At 38.5% G+C, this 12386-nt stretch overlaps 1 protein-coding gene across 1 annotated transcript; it reads right to left on the reverse strand.

The window, feature by feature from the left end:
- Positions 1 to 1415: 1415 nt before the first annotated feature.
- On the reverse strand, positions 1416 to 10486 carry LOC308706077 (uncharacterized protein; the record flags this gene model as incomplete). The annotated part of the gene is made up of 10 exons (XM_081391462.1): positions 10364 to 10486; positions 9128 to 9223; positions 8582 to 9042; positions 8183 to 8498; positions 6267 to 7032; positions 5989 to 6171; positions 4932 to 5269; positions 4285 to 4535; positions 3982 to 4182; positions 1416 to 1860 (listed from the first exon to the last, which is right to left on the reverse strand). The coding sequence occupies exons 2-10, from the start codon at positions 9170 to 9172 to the stop codon at positions 1416 to 1418; spliced, it is 3006 nt and encodes a 1001-aa protein (XP_081247588.1). The 5' UTR covers positions 9173 to 9223; positions 10364 to 10486.
- Positions 10487 to 12386: the final 1900 nt, after the last annotated feature.

Here is a 12386-nt window from a genome sequence, read left to right on the forward strand (position 1 = left end):
TATAAACGCAGCCCCTAACGTATCATTTTGATTATCTACGTGTATGTTAAAATCTCCAACAATTAATATTTTATCGACATTGACCAATAGATCTAAGAGAAGAATTGGCAAATTCTTTTAGGAAATCAGCGTAAGGCCCTGGTGGTCTATATACGGTAGCCAAGGCTAAAGATAATAGGGATGTTTTTCTAACATCTAAGAGCGTAACATTTAGTACAAGTACTTCAAATGAAATAAACTTATAACCCGTTTTCTGAGTAGCAATACCGCCGCCACGACCAATCAGACGGGGCTCGTGCTTATAGGAGTATCCTGATGGAGTAGACTCATTTAGACCGAAATAATCATTTGGTTTAAGCCAGGTTTCAGTAAGGCAAAGTACATCGATGCTATTATCTGTGACTATTTCATTTACAATAACTGCCTTAGGTGTGAGTGATCTAATGTTTAAAAGACCTAGCTTTAGAGATTGTTTTTGTTTACTAATAGCAACATTTTCTGTTTTAATAACAATTAGATTTTTCCTAGATCCTGCAGTAGATTTATTATTTGATCGCACTAAACGAGGAATAGACACAGTTTCTATGCAATGTTCTACACTAGTATTTATATCAGTTAATTTGGTGCAGCAGAGACTATGATTTGGACTTTTGGTTACTAGTCAAAAGGTATTTAACATTTTGGAGATGTTATCTGACAGAAGATCCCCAGACTGAGACAGACTGTCCCTCGCTATGTTCACTTCGTTCTTTTTCAGCAGGACTTTTAATTTGCCAATTGAAGTCAAAATTATAAAAAAAATCTAATTTGTATATTGTTCTAAGTTTAGTCACAAGCAATGTTTTGGCATAACTATACATTATTTTTTATGAAATATAAATCATTTTATCTGTGTCCCCTTATTTCATGGCAGCCCTCACCAAAAACCCTTGTAAAATAACAGTACATTCCAGTGACATCAATTCCAGGAAGTTACATCTCTCAATAATGAAGTTTCTCTCGTCTATAATGTTCTATTTTTGATGATTTATGAGGTTTGACTGAGGTGAGGACACCTATAAAAAAGTATAACAAAAAGAATAGATAAGAATACCGTTAAAGTACTGGATCGATAAGCAGCATCGGTAATAGTAATACTGTTAAAAAGTTAACCATACCCATTCTTATGTTAAATGTGTCCTTTTATGGAAGAAAAAATTCAGAGATGAGAATAAAAAGGCTTTTATTGCCATTTTACTAATGACATACCGGTAATTAGTATCAAAGTATCCAAGTATACTATCATTAGTATATTTGATCACTATCAAAGTATTTAAAAAACAATGGAATTTACAAATAATAAAACATTATATTAATATATATATATATATATATAATATATAAAAATTTTTTTTACAGAAAATGTTTATGTTGGCTCACTTTGCCGCCCTCATTTCCTCCATCCACTGCTGTACAGTCTTTCCAGAGGCTTTGGCACAAAAGTGGACTCCGCGGAACTGGCTGTGACCAAACTCTTTTGTCTTTGGTTTGCCACACTTTTGACACAAATACTGCTCGCAAAGCCGCTTCAGGGGTAACCCTCTGCCCTCTGCCTTCCTCCGCCGCCAAGCAGTGGTCCTAGGCACTATTGGGCTAGGGAGTCTGGTGACAGCAGCTCTTTGCTCTAGGTGTAGTCGTAAGAGCGGGGCATCAGTAGGCATGGGACCTCCAATTACTACTTTAATTACATCTCCTACATGTCCATGTTGTAGTGGCTCTGGAACGTTGTGCGGCACAGGAAGTAGGGGCTCAGAAGCCTTCATGTGGTCAATGCACTGGTGCAAAACCAACTGTTCTTGCCTCTGTTTCCTGGCATTGTACCTATGTACAGAAAACATGAAACAATAATTCACCTGCATGTATATACATTTAATATACAACTGCATATTAATAATCGGTAAAACTTTGTTTTGATGGTCTTATTTAGACATTGTTGACTATAAATAACGTTGCACCTTCATGTCAACCAGTAGAGTATTAATAGACGTCTACTTAAAGGGATAGTTCATCCAAAAAAACCTGTATGAGTTTCTTTCTTCTGTTAAATGAAATAATATATTTTGAAGACTGCTGGTAACCAGACAGTTGACAGCACCCATTGGTTTTTTTCCCTACTATGGAAGTCAATGGAGCCCATCAACTGTCTTGTTACCAACAGTCTTAAAAGTATCTTCTTTTGTGTTCAACAGAAGAAAGAAACTCATACAGGTTTGGAACAACTTGAGGGTGAGTAAATAGTGACAGAATTTTCAATTTTGGGTGAAAATCCAAAACTCACCCTCAAGCCACCCTAGGCATCTATGACTTTCTTCTTTTAGCCAGACACAATCGGAGTTATATTAAAAAATATCCTGGCTCTTTCAAGCTTTATAATAGGAGTGAATGATAACTTGGATTTTGAAGCCTTCCATCCTTCATAAAAGTAATCTATACGGCCACAGGGGGTTGATAAAGGCCTTCTGAAGCAATGCGATGGGTTTTGTAAGAAAAATATCCATGTTTATAACTTTATAAACTATAATCACTAGCTTCTGTCTGAGTCTAGTTCCAGTGGAGGAGTGACCTCTGACTAGGCTTGTTGCGATAGTCGGTGTTACCGGTGATACACGGTGTTTAACCCACCTACCGGTCATAGCACTTGACCACCGGCACCGTCCCCATCGTGTTGAAGTTTTAGCCTATAGTAATAAAGCACTTAATTCAGTTAGTGACTATGTGCCTTCTTAATTTAGCGTAAGCGGAACGAGCGCCGCAGTAAAGCAGCAGGTGTCCGATTTTTATTTATCATTTGAGGAGAGTGAGGCGAGCTAACTGGCAAAGGATGGCGGAAGATCTGGTTTCAAAGAGAAATGCAAACGTGAGTTTAATTTTTATATTAGCTTTTTTTTTGCACTTAAGTGTCCAGTGATTATTCGGGTAGGCTACCTTATTTAACGAAGTTTTTGACGTTCGTTCGTTTCATATTCGATGGTTGTGCGGTGTTTTTTTTTTTTTTTTTTAGCTGAAAAAGGCAGGCACTTTATTTAACGAATAGTGATTTTTTTAATATAATTTCTTGTTTGATACTTGCACGATGTGTGCAGTGGTTCGTTTTGTTAATAAATGCACTTTAAAGGTGTTTCATAAGTGCTTTTGTTTAGTTTTTACATGGTGTGTTAAGTTATTATTCATTTTGCAATAAAGATGTGTGTAATACAAGTGAGTGTCTTATTGTTTTGTGTATTTTTATTAAGAATAAAATAAATTAACCCATGATTAATTCAAACAAATGCTACTGAATTGCCGCTAATTAAAGTGAAAGTAAATTGAGACGTGTGCACGTGCGCATTTTCGGCCACCCGAAATCCCCGACACGCAACCCCGGTGACACCGGGATTACCGGTTTTTTTACACGTCGATTAACCGGTGGAAAAAATCCGTCACCGCAACATCCCTACCTCTGACCCAACGCATGACGTATTGACAAACGTGGAAGCGCAGAGGATAGAGCAAAACAAAACACGGGTCACAAATTCGAAGTCTAAAACGAGAATTTTTAAAGAGAAACGTAGGAGGAGCTTGAGTTCGTTGCCCAGCCCTATTTGTTTGAACTGCGAGAGGCGTCTACTCTTACCTAAGCTTACGCTACTCCTACATCCTACGTCATGCTTCAGGTCATGCTTCAGTCAGAACTAGACTCTCGGACGGTCGTTACCGGCTACCAGTTTCTCTGTAGTTGCCTAAGCGCGCTATTTGAGCTAAGTAAAAAAGTAAAAAATAGAAATATCTTATTATGCTCCATAACGTGGCTATTTACATCTCATACCTTTATAAACTTTTACAATGCCAAAGTAACGCCAGAACATTTCAACTTATTCTACTAACCCTAACAGTCTACTGAGAGTTAATTGACATGTAGGTGCAATGTTACTTCTAGTCAACAGTCATCAATTATTGACTCACCACTGGCACAATGTCCTCTGGTTTATCTCAAGCAGCTGTATCCGTGTCCGGGTTGAGATGGCAGTGCTGTCCTGAACGATGTCTCTAATCATGTTGTAGTCTCGGAGGATGGCAGCCCACCTGTTCACCCTGACACCGGCGATGGTCTGACCGGCAGGGTGAATGTGGCTGAGAGCCAGGCAAATGGCAGCAACAAGACGGCTTACATTGAAGAAGATTTGTGGAACAAAAGGTATTAAAAAAAAAAAAAAATTCAATAAAGATTAAAAAATGCATGATGTTTTAATTGTCTGGCACACATACCTCTTCAGACCATCTATGCACGGAGTCACAAAGGTATTGGTATGGCTGTTGTTAAAGCACAGTTTGTTTTCGGGCTGAGCCGGGTGGACGACACCACCCTTGTCATGCTCTGATAGCTTATCCCACAGAGTGACAATCTCGTCCACCTTTCGCTGTGTGACAAATCCATGATTTCTAAGCTCAACCAGACTGTTGGCCAGGTTAATAACACGGTCATACCCAGGAATACCATCAGGTCCCATGCACTTTACCTGAAAAAAAGAAATAAAATAAAGTATAATAAACTCAAAAGAGCACAAACAAAGAGTAGAAAATACATTTTAAAAATCAAGGCAATATAAGTGGCAAACTTGGGTTAAAAGGACAGGTATATGCCTTGTACAGGGTGGGAAATAACTTTTTTTGCCAACTAGCCAGTGCCAAGTGAATGCGTTTTCTATTTTGAGAACATATTTTTATGAAAAGAAGAAAAGAAAAAAAAGACGAATAACATTCAATGAATCAATCAATCAAATGTTGTTGTTTTTTCAAACTGCATGTGCAAATCCTTACAACTAGCTAGCTGAGAAAACACTCATGAATTCACTTTCCTAGTATCTGTGTCTAGTATCAATTATTATTATTTTTTAACAGTGAACAGCACTTACATTATCATCCTCCTGTGAGATGCCCTGATGTGTGAACTGGTCTGCAGTGTAAGGCTCATCCTTTATAGGCCCAGAGGTGGAAGACACTATTGGATCTGGCTGGGATGTTGAGAGGTCAGAGGAAAGTGAGTGCAGAAGCACTTCCTGATACTGAAGTGGTTTGAGGCTGAACTCCAAGAACTCTGGTGATTTAAGGTTATCAAAGCCTGAATCCTCATATTCCAGGTCAACCTCCAGCTGATCATCACTTCCATCAGGTGCATCAGGATCCATAATGTCGTCCACCTCCAACACTCTGTTGGTTTGAGAGTAAAGATACTCCACCCCTATGAGCTCACCTGTGCAAATAGTATGTCACCAGGGTGGGTCATTATATAAGCAATCAAAAAATAATCAAAAACAAGACAAAATTGACTAAATACTAATACAGCATGACAAACATACTCTAGCGTTCAAAAGTTTGGGGCCGGTAAGATTTTTTTGATGTTTCTAAAAGAATGCTTCCCAAGGCTGCATTTATTTGATTAAAAATACAGTAAAAAAAAAAAAAAACTGTATTTTTAAACAGTAAAAAAACTCTAGCGTTGGCAAAGCAGAATTTTCAGCATCATTACTCCAGTCTTCAGTGTCACGTGATCCTTCAGAAATCATTCTAATATGTTGATTTGCTGCACAAGAATAATTTATTATTATCAATGTTGAAAACAGTTGCTGCTGAAACTTTTGAACGGTAGTGTATGTAAATCTTTTGTCTGAAAGTAATAACAATTGCCACCGGTTTCATTTCCAGCACATCTCAAATGATGTATTGTGCTGTTTAACAGCATTCCTTGGTGGAAATGATGTTGGTAGAAATTACATTTTGGAATAAACTAAATTGACAAATAGCATTTTATGCTTCTCAAATATACACAAAATACTATTTTCACACTTTTTGAATACATTTTTTCTTTGTCTTCTTAAAACATCTTATAAATATATATACGCCATGGTAAAAAACAATCACAGTTTTTCAGTCGTAAATATATACATATAGTATAAACATGCAATGCATTACCAGTGTACTCTCCTGGGCTACTGTGATCCTCAACCAGTTTGTAGCCTAGAAACTTCTGGCTCAGACGGTTTGCATATTGCTGCAGCGGACCGCCTTCCTCGACAGCAACAGATCGGGCCTTGTTCCACTGTACTACCCCTTCAATCAGATAAACATGGAAGTACAGGTCATTTGTACTTGTATCTAAAAAAAGAAAAAGAAAAGCAGTTAAAAAAAACATTTGAATCCAACTTGAGACAATTCACAGAAATAACACATTATTTGTGAGATATGCAAACCTGGAATGAAGTGGTTCAGATGCTGATGGAATGATTCAAGGGCTCCTACACCACGTGCACAGTGGTACAGAGGCAGAAAGAGCCCTCCTCTGGTCACCTCTCTGACCTTCCTGTAAAGCTGTACGCCAGGAGGGTCCTGGATACACAGAAGATGGCATTGTTGGGCTCGCCAGATCTCTTCCATCCTCTCTTGGTCCACCAGTTTGTTGCCCATGAAGTCTGTAGCGCCCATGAAGTCTTTCAACAGCTGTTCAATGAGCTGCTTGGTCACATGAGCCTCACGTGTCTGGAGGCGGCAGTGCCTTAGTAACTCTTTGGCAGTAAGCTTCCCGATTGCTTTGGCATCTTTAGATTGTCGTAGCTCATGTTGCTTGGCTTCTTGCAGTGTTTTTAAATCTCCAGCATCCCACTCAAATATACATGAGAAGAGACGTCCCATGAAGGGGCCGTACAGCGGGTGGCTTTCTGAAGTGACGCCTGCTGCGAACCGCTGCATAAACTGCCATGCGTCCAGCCTGACAACCAGCTGGTCCCACTCGTGGAACATGGCTTCCATTTTGCTCTTGCCCGTAGTGGAACAACAGTCCTGGCCCACATACAGAATCTGCGGAGGAGGTTCTCCGGCTCGCCGGTAACGTTCCATCAAGCCGGAGCACATGGGAAGCAGGCCCTCTCCCTCTGTTTGGGTCAGGACACACATTAGGACCTGCCCATTCTCATTTGCTACGTTTGTGGCCCACACAGCTGAATTCTGTTTCTTAGTGACCTAAACATGAATGAAAAGAATTGGTAAATGGTGTATGATGAATCTCAGGGTCAACGGTGCTCTTTTTATCTGGATCTATTCATTTATTTCAAAAGAAATACTCTAAAAACAATTCATAAATATTCCATAAATATAAATTCCAAAAATGTCATAAATATATATATTATGATTAATTCTGACATTATGATAAAAATGTCAGGATGATAAAACCTGCCCTGACACCATGGTTAAGAAAAAGTTTGAATTAAATTCTTAAAAATAGTTAAGCCATATGACTATTTTAACAAAACTTCTTATTAATATTTATGTGATCCAACAAAAAAGGAAATAATGTCATTGACAGGATCCCGGCAGAACCTCATGACTGAGAGCCATAGTTAATGAAGTCTTAAAATATCAGATAATTTGACGCTTTTATAACAAGGAAATGTTACTTCCAAAAAATTAGTGATATAGATAATGACGATTTACGAATTAATTAATAACTATTAACATTGACAGTTTATTATTATTACTGATTAAGATGTGTTTGCTCACATGTATTCAAGGTGTATGTAAAGTATGTTATCCACACTTTGTACTCGCCTTGAAAATGGTCTTTAAAACCACATGAAACCAACATAAATACAAACAGTACATAATGTGTTTTAAAAAATATTTTATCATGGATATTCAAGTTTGGGGACATACATCCACTTTTATTCAGCAATGATGCATCCCATTGATCAAAATTCACACTAAAAATATGTACATTGTTGCAAAAGATTTCTATTAAAAAAAATATATGCTGTTCTTTTGAAAATACTATTCATCAAAGAATCCTGAAAAAAAAAGGATCATTATTTCTTCAAAAATATTAAGCAGCAAAACTGTTTTCAATAATGATAATAATAAGAAATGTTTCTTGAGCACCAAATCAGCATATTAGAATGATTTCTGAAGGATCATGTGACACTGAAGACTGGAGTGATGACCGCTATTTGAGTAAATGATAATATTATTTCATAATATTACTGTTTTGACTGTATCTTTGATTAAATAAATGCAGCCTTGGTGAGCATAACAGACTTTTTAAAACTTTTGAACGGTAGTGTATGTCATTAACAAAAATACTGCAATAAATGCATAAAGTTTAGCTGTGTCTTCTCACCTTCTTGGTGAAGGCCACCTTCAGGATGGAGCCGTATATGGATGTGATCCTGGCCTTCATCTCTCCGAGCCGTGTCAGAGCATCCTTTGCATATACCGTCAACAGCAAGGACGGAGAAGGCACTGGCATCATCTGTGGCACCCTGACAGTAACTGCGCTGAGATCTTGAAACTTGTTCAATACAGAGAGGTACTCTGTGGCCTGAGCCATCCACTGCTCCTTATGCCGGACACAAAGGTGCCGGTACATCGCAGTTGCACTCTTCCCTGGTGCCCGACACTGCATCAGTCTAACAAGCTCTTTATCACAAGACAGCCTTTGAACAAAAGACACACAAAAATCAAACCCTGAGCATTTAACATCTTTACAATGGTTTGATTGTCAAACATCTCAGCCTACCTGTAGGTCAGGACTGCTGGGAATTTCTCACGATGGATGAGATCCAATTGATCCAGAATGTCTTGCGACCACCCTGCCATCTTCTTCTTGCAAGAACAGCACTCCAGGTACTCTGTGACAATGAAATACCACCCGCTCATGTCCAAAACCCTCCGGACGGTGTTGTACAACCCACAAGGCCTCAAATGATTGCCGAGACGACGGCAGTTGGGCTTCGTGCACACTAGCCTGTATGCCCACATGCGACAGGGCAACCAAAGGAACAGCCTGCTATGAAAGAACGGGTCAGGAAAAGCAGGAGGCTGTGAATACAACAACTGGGGTCCAGGAGGTGACCACCACAGCTGCAGAGATTCAGTCAGCGTCAACTTCCCAGATGCATCTTTGGTAAAGAGAGCCTTACTGACCCAGAGATGTTGCTCTTTTGGCAGCGTATGCTTCCAACCCTCTGGTAGTAAAAGCTGTGAGAAACGAAGAAAAGAAGTTGAACATGCAAACGTTTTCATTATTCTGCAATATGAGGGCCACAGCTGCCATTTGACTTACTTCTTCAGGAGGATCAGGAAGCTTTTCAACTGCTTGTTGAGCCATTTGTGATGAGGGTTGGCGTTATTGCTGCCAGGAGGATCGACTCGCAGTTTCCTGGTGTGAAACAAAAATAAGTGATGCACAGAATTTTTTTTTTTTTTTTTTACAGAACCAAAGAAACTAAATAAAGTTTTCGTTTAGCCAGGAAACCAAAACTAAAAATAATGTTTTATTCGGGGACTTTATATCTCTTTAAGCGGTTCAGGGTGTCCCTAAAAAATGTGTTTTTTTTTTAACATAAGGCCGCCTCTCAATATCTCAGCCGAATACATTTTCCATATTGCTACACTGGCATAATTTTTGGTCACGTGGGTCGGATACAATGACACAGTCAAAATGCATAATCAGAAAAGCGCTAATAAATGCTTTAATTGACTGTTTCAGCCAAATAATTTCAGTAGCCAATATTTTGATACATCACTAAAAAAGACGAGGCCCAATGAAAAAGAACTACACATTTACATTTTTGTTTTTGTAGAATTGCAAATAACATTTCTAATATATGAAAATGAAAAGCAGTACAAACAACTTCAATGGTACATTACTAATGCACACTATTATTATCTATTCAAAGGTGTTCAGAAGGCTTCAGGTCTGGGCTTTGTGAAGTCAAGTTCTTCAACACCAGACTCAGTAAATCATTTCTACATGAGCCTAGTTTTGTGCAAGGACAAGGACATGTCATGCTGGAACAGAAAAGACCCTCCCTAAACTGTTGGAAGCACAGAATTCTCTGGAATGTCATTGTATGGTGTAGCACTGAGATTTGTTTTCACTGGAGTTACTAGAATGGCCAAACCTGATAAGGTGGTGTCCACATACTTTTGACGACATACTGCCATTTTAGTCAATCTCAAGAATGCATATTAGAGCTGCATAAGACATGTGTAATAATTGTTAGTATAATTTAAAAGTGCAAATGACTATAAACAATACAAAACCGTTAGTTAAGAGTAAAGCTTACTAAAGTCACAAGGAACCTAGCATATTGTGTAATTTTAAGTCATTCATTAACGAGTCATGATTGTAAAGAAAAAAAATTGTGGACCACTAGGTGAAACCCCGTGCATTAATACATCAAAATCGCCATGATAATTCGCGCATATGCATCTATTAACAATATGCACGTTTACAAACACAACATAGTGTTTCAAACTCACATGAAACGGGTCATAGTAATCTTACAAGTCTTACCTTGAGGACGCCTAAATCAAAAAGGGACAACGCAGATATATCAGTAACCAGTTCACGCCAAGAACTGTTCAATTTGTATTCTCAAATAAGAGCGTGCTGTTTTGTTTGTCCCGACAAGTTAACGAATCACGCGAGCATCGTGCTTGTGGACCTCACGTCACGTCACGTCACGTCACGAGCTGCGTCACCAATCAGAGACACTGCAAAAAGTGGAGACTTTCCACTCCTATGGGAGTGAATGAGGAAAATCGTAGCGCTCAACATTTAGTCCCGCCCTGCAGCTTAAAGTGCCAATCGCATTTTTGATAATGGACTAAAAGTCCCGCCTTCCTGTTAAAAGAGCCAATCGCTATTTTTTAGAGTGGCTCGCTCGTTTGTTTACTCTTTACTGCGCATGCGTATTAGTCCAGCTTGAGATGCACCAGAGAATGGATGCACCGTTGCAGTCAGACGTTATTACTGATTGTAAATAGTATATGCATTTAACATTGACATGCAGTTTCGGGGGATTTCAGCTTTTTTCCTTATTAAAATAGGGGGCTGTACTTGAACGTCTGTTAAGTCACCGTTGTTGTTTATTCAGCGAGGCAGTAAATGATCACAATATTTAAAGGGTTAGTTCACCCAAAAATGAAAATTCTGTCAGTAATTACTCACCCTCATGTTGTTCCAACCCCGTAAGACTTTCGTTCATCTTCGGAACACAAATTGAGATATTTTTGATAAAATCTGAGTGCTGGATCACTCCTCCTGCAGGCTTATGGACACTATAACTTGCTGGCCCAGAAAATGTATAAAAGACATTGTTAATATAGTCCAAGTGACTCCAGTGGCTCAATCTTAAGTTTATAAAGCGACGAGAATACTTTTTGTGCGCAAAAAGTGTAATAGCGTAGCGCATCTGTGTTTCACGTCACCACGTATCACACATGCCCAGAGTCGGCCTGCGTGAGCCTACGTGCAACACAGACGCGCTAGTACACTTAAACACTACGTAAAAAGACTCGAGGTCCAGAGAGAAGGAAATGAAAAGTGGAATAAAGTCGTTATTTCTGTTTGTTTTTGCGCACAAAAAGTATTCTCGTCGCTTTATAAACTTAAGATTGAGCCACTGGAGTCACTTGGACTATATTAACAATGTCTTTAATACATTTTCTGGGCCAGCAAGTTGTCCATAAGCCTGCAGGAGGAGTGATCTAGCACTCAGATTTCATCAAAAATATCTTAATTTGTGTTCCGAAGATGAACGAAAGTCTTACGCGGTTGGAACAACATGAGGGTGAGTAATTACTGACAGAATTTTCATTTTTGGGTGAACTAACCCTTTAAGGGTCCTTGACAATAAAAATGATTTACCTGATAAACAAATTACATGATGAACACAAAAGTAAAAAAACAAAAAACAAAATAAAAAAAACCATTCAGTAGTATATTTAAGGATACCGTATCTCTTCCATTCACTTGTGTTCAAGCCATAGAAGACTTTAAAAAAAAAATAGGTTCAAGCCAGAGCCATAGAGAGAAAGAAGCGAAGCAGCCCTTTGACTTCCTGTCAGGAGCTATTTTTTTAGGGCTCTCCCTACAGGACCGACTTTGTGTTCGCAGAATCAAAGTGCTATTTTCCCCCAGCTGCTGTTCTGAGTGTAAAAAAAGAGTTCTGAGAACATTTCATTTGTAGAAGAGTCAATCCTGGAATTTTAGGAATATTTCAGTCCCCCAGACTTTTAAAGTGGTGGTTCACCAAAACGAAATGTTATAAGCTTTTCAAAATACTTTGGTATGTCTATTATATAAATAAAAATAATTAAAAATAATTATTATTTTTATCATAAAATCATTTCTATCGTACACCAAGCATGTTGTCATGTCCCTGAGGCACTTCACTGAATTTGTAATTAGAAAATATTCAACAAAATTTGCACAGTGCCATGGCAATATTTTGGGCAATGTTTATTTGTGTTACTTTCTTGTGAAAAATTCAAGTGACCCAGAATGTCCCAGAAAGCTACAATCTCGACTGCAA

Source organism: Scardinius erythrophthalmus, assembly GCF_964197995.2.
Source record: "Scardinius erythrophthalmus genome assembly, chromosome: 17".
Classification (NCBI taxonomy): Eukaryota; Metazoa; Chordata; class Actinopteri; order Cypriniformes; family Leuciscidae; genus Scardinius; species Scardinius erythrophthalmus.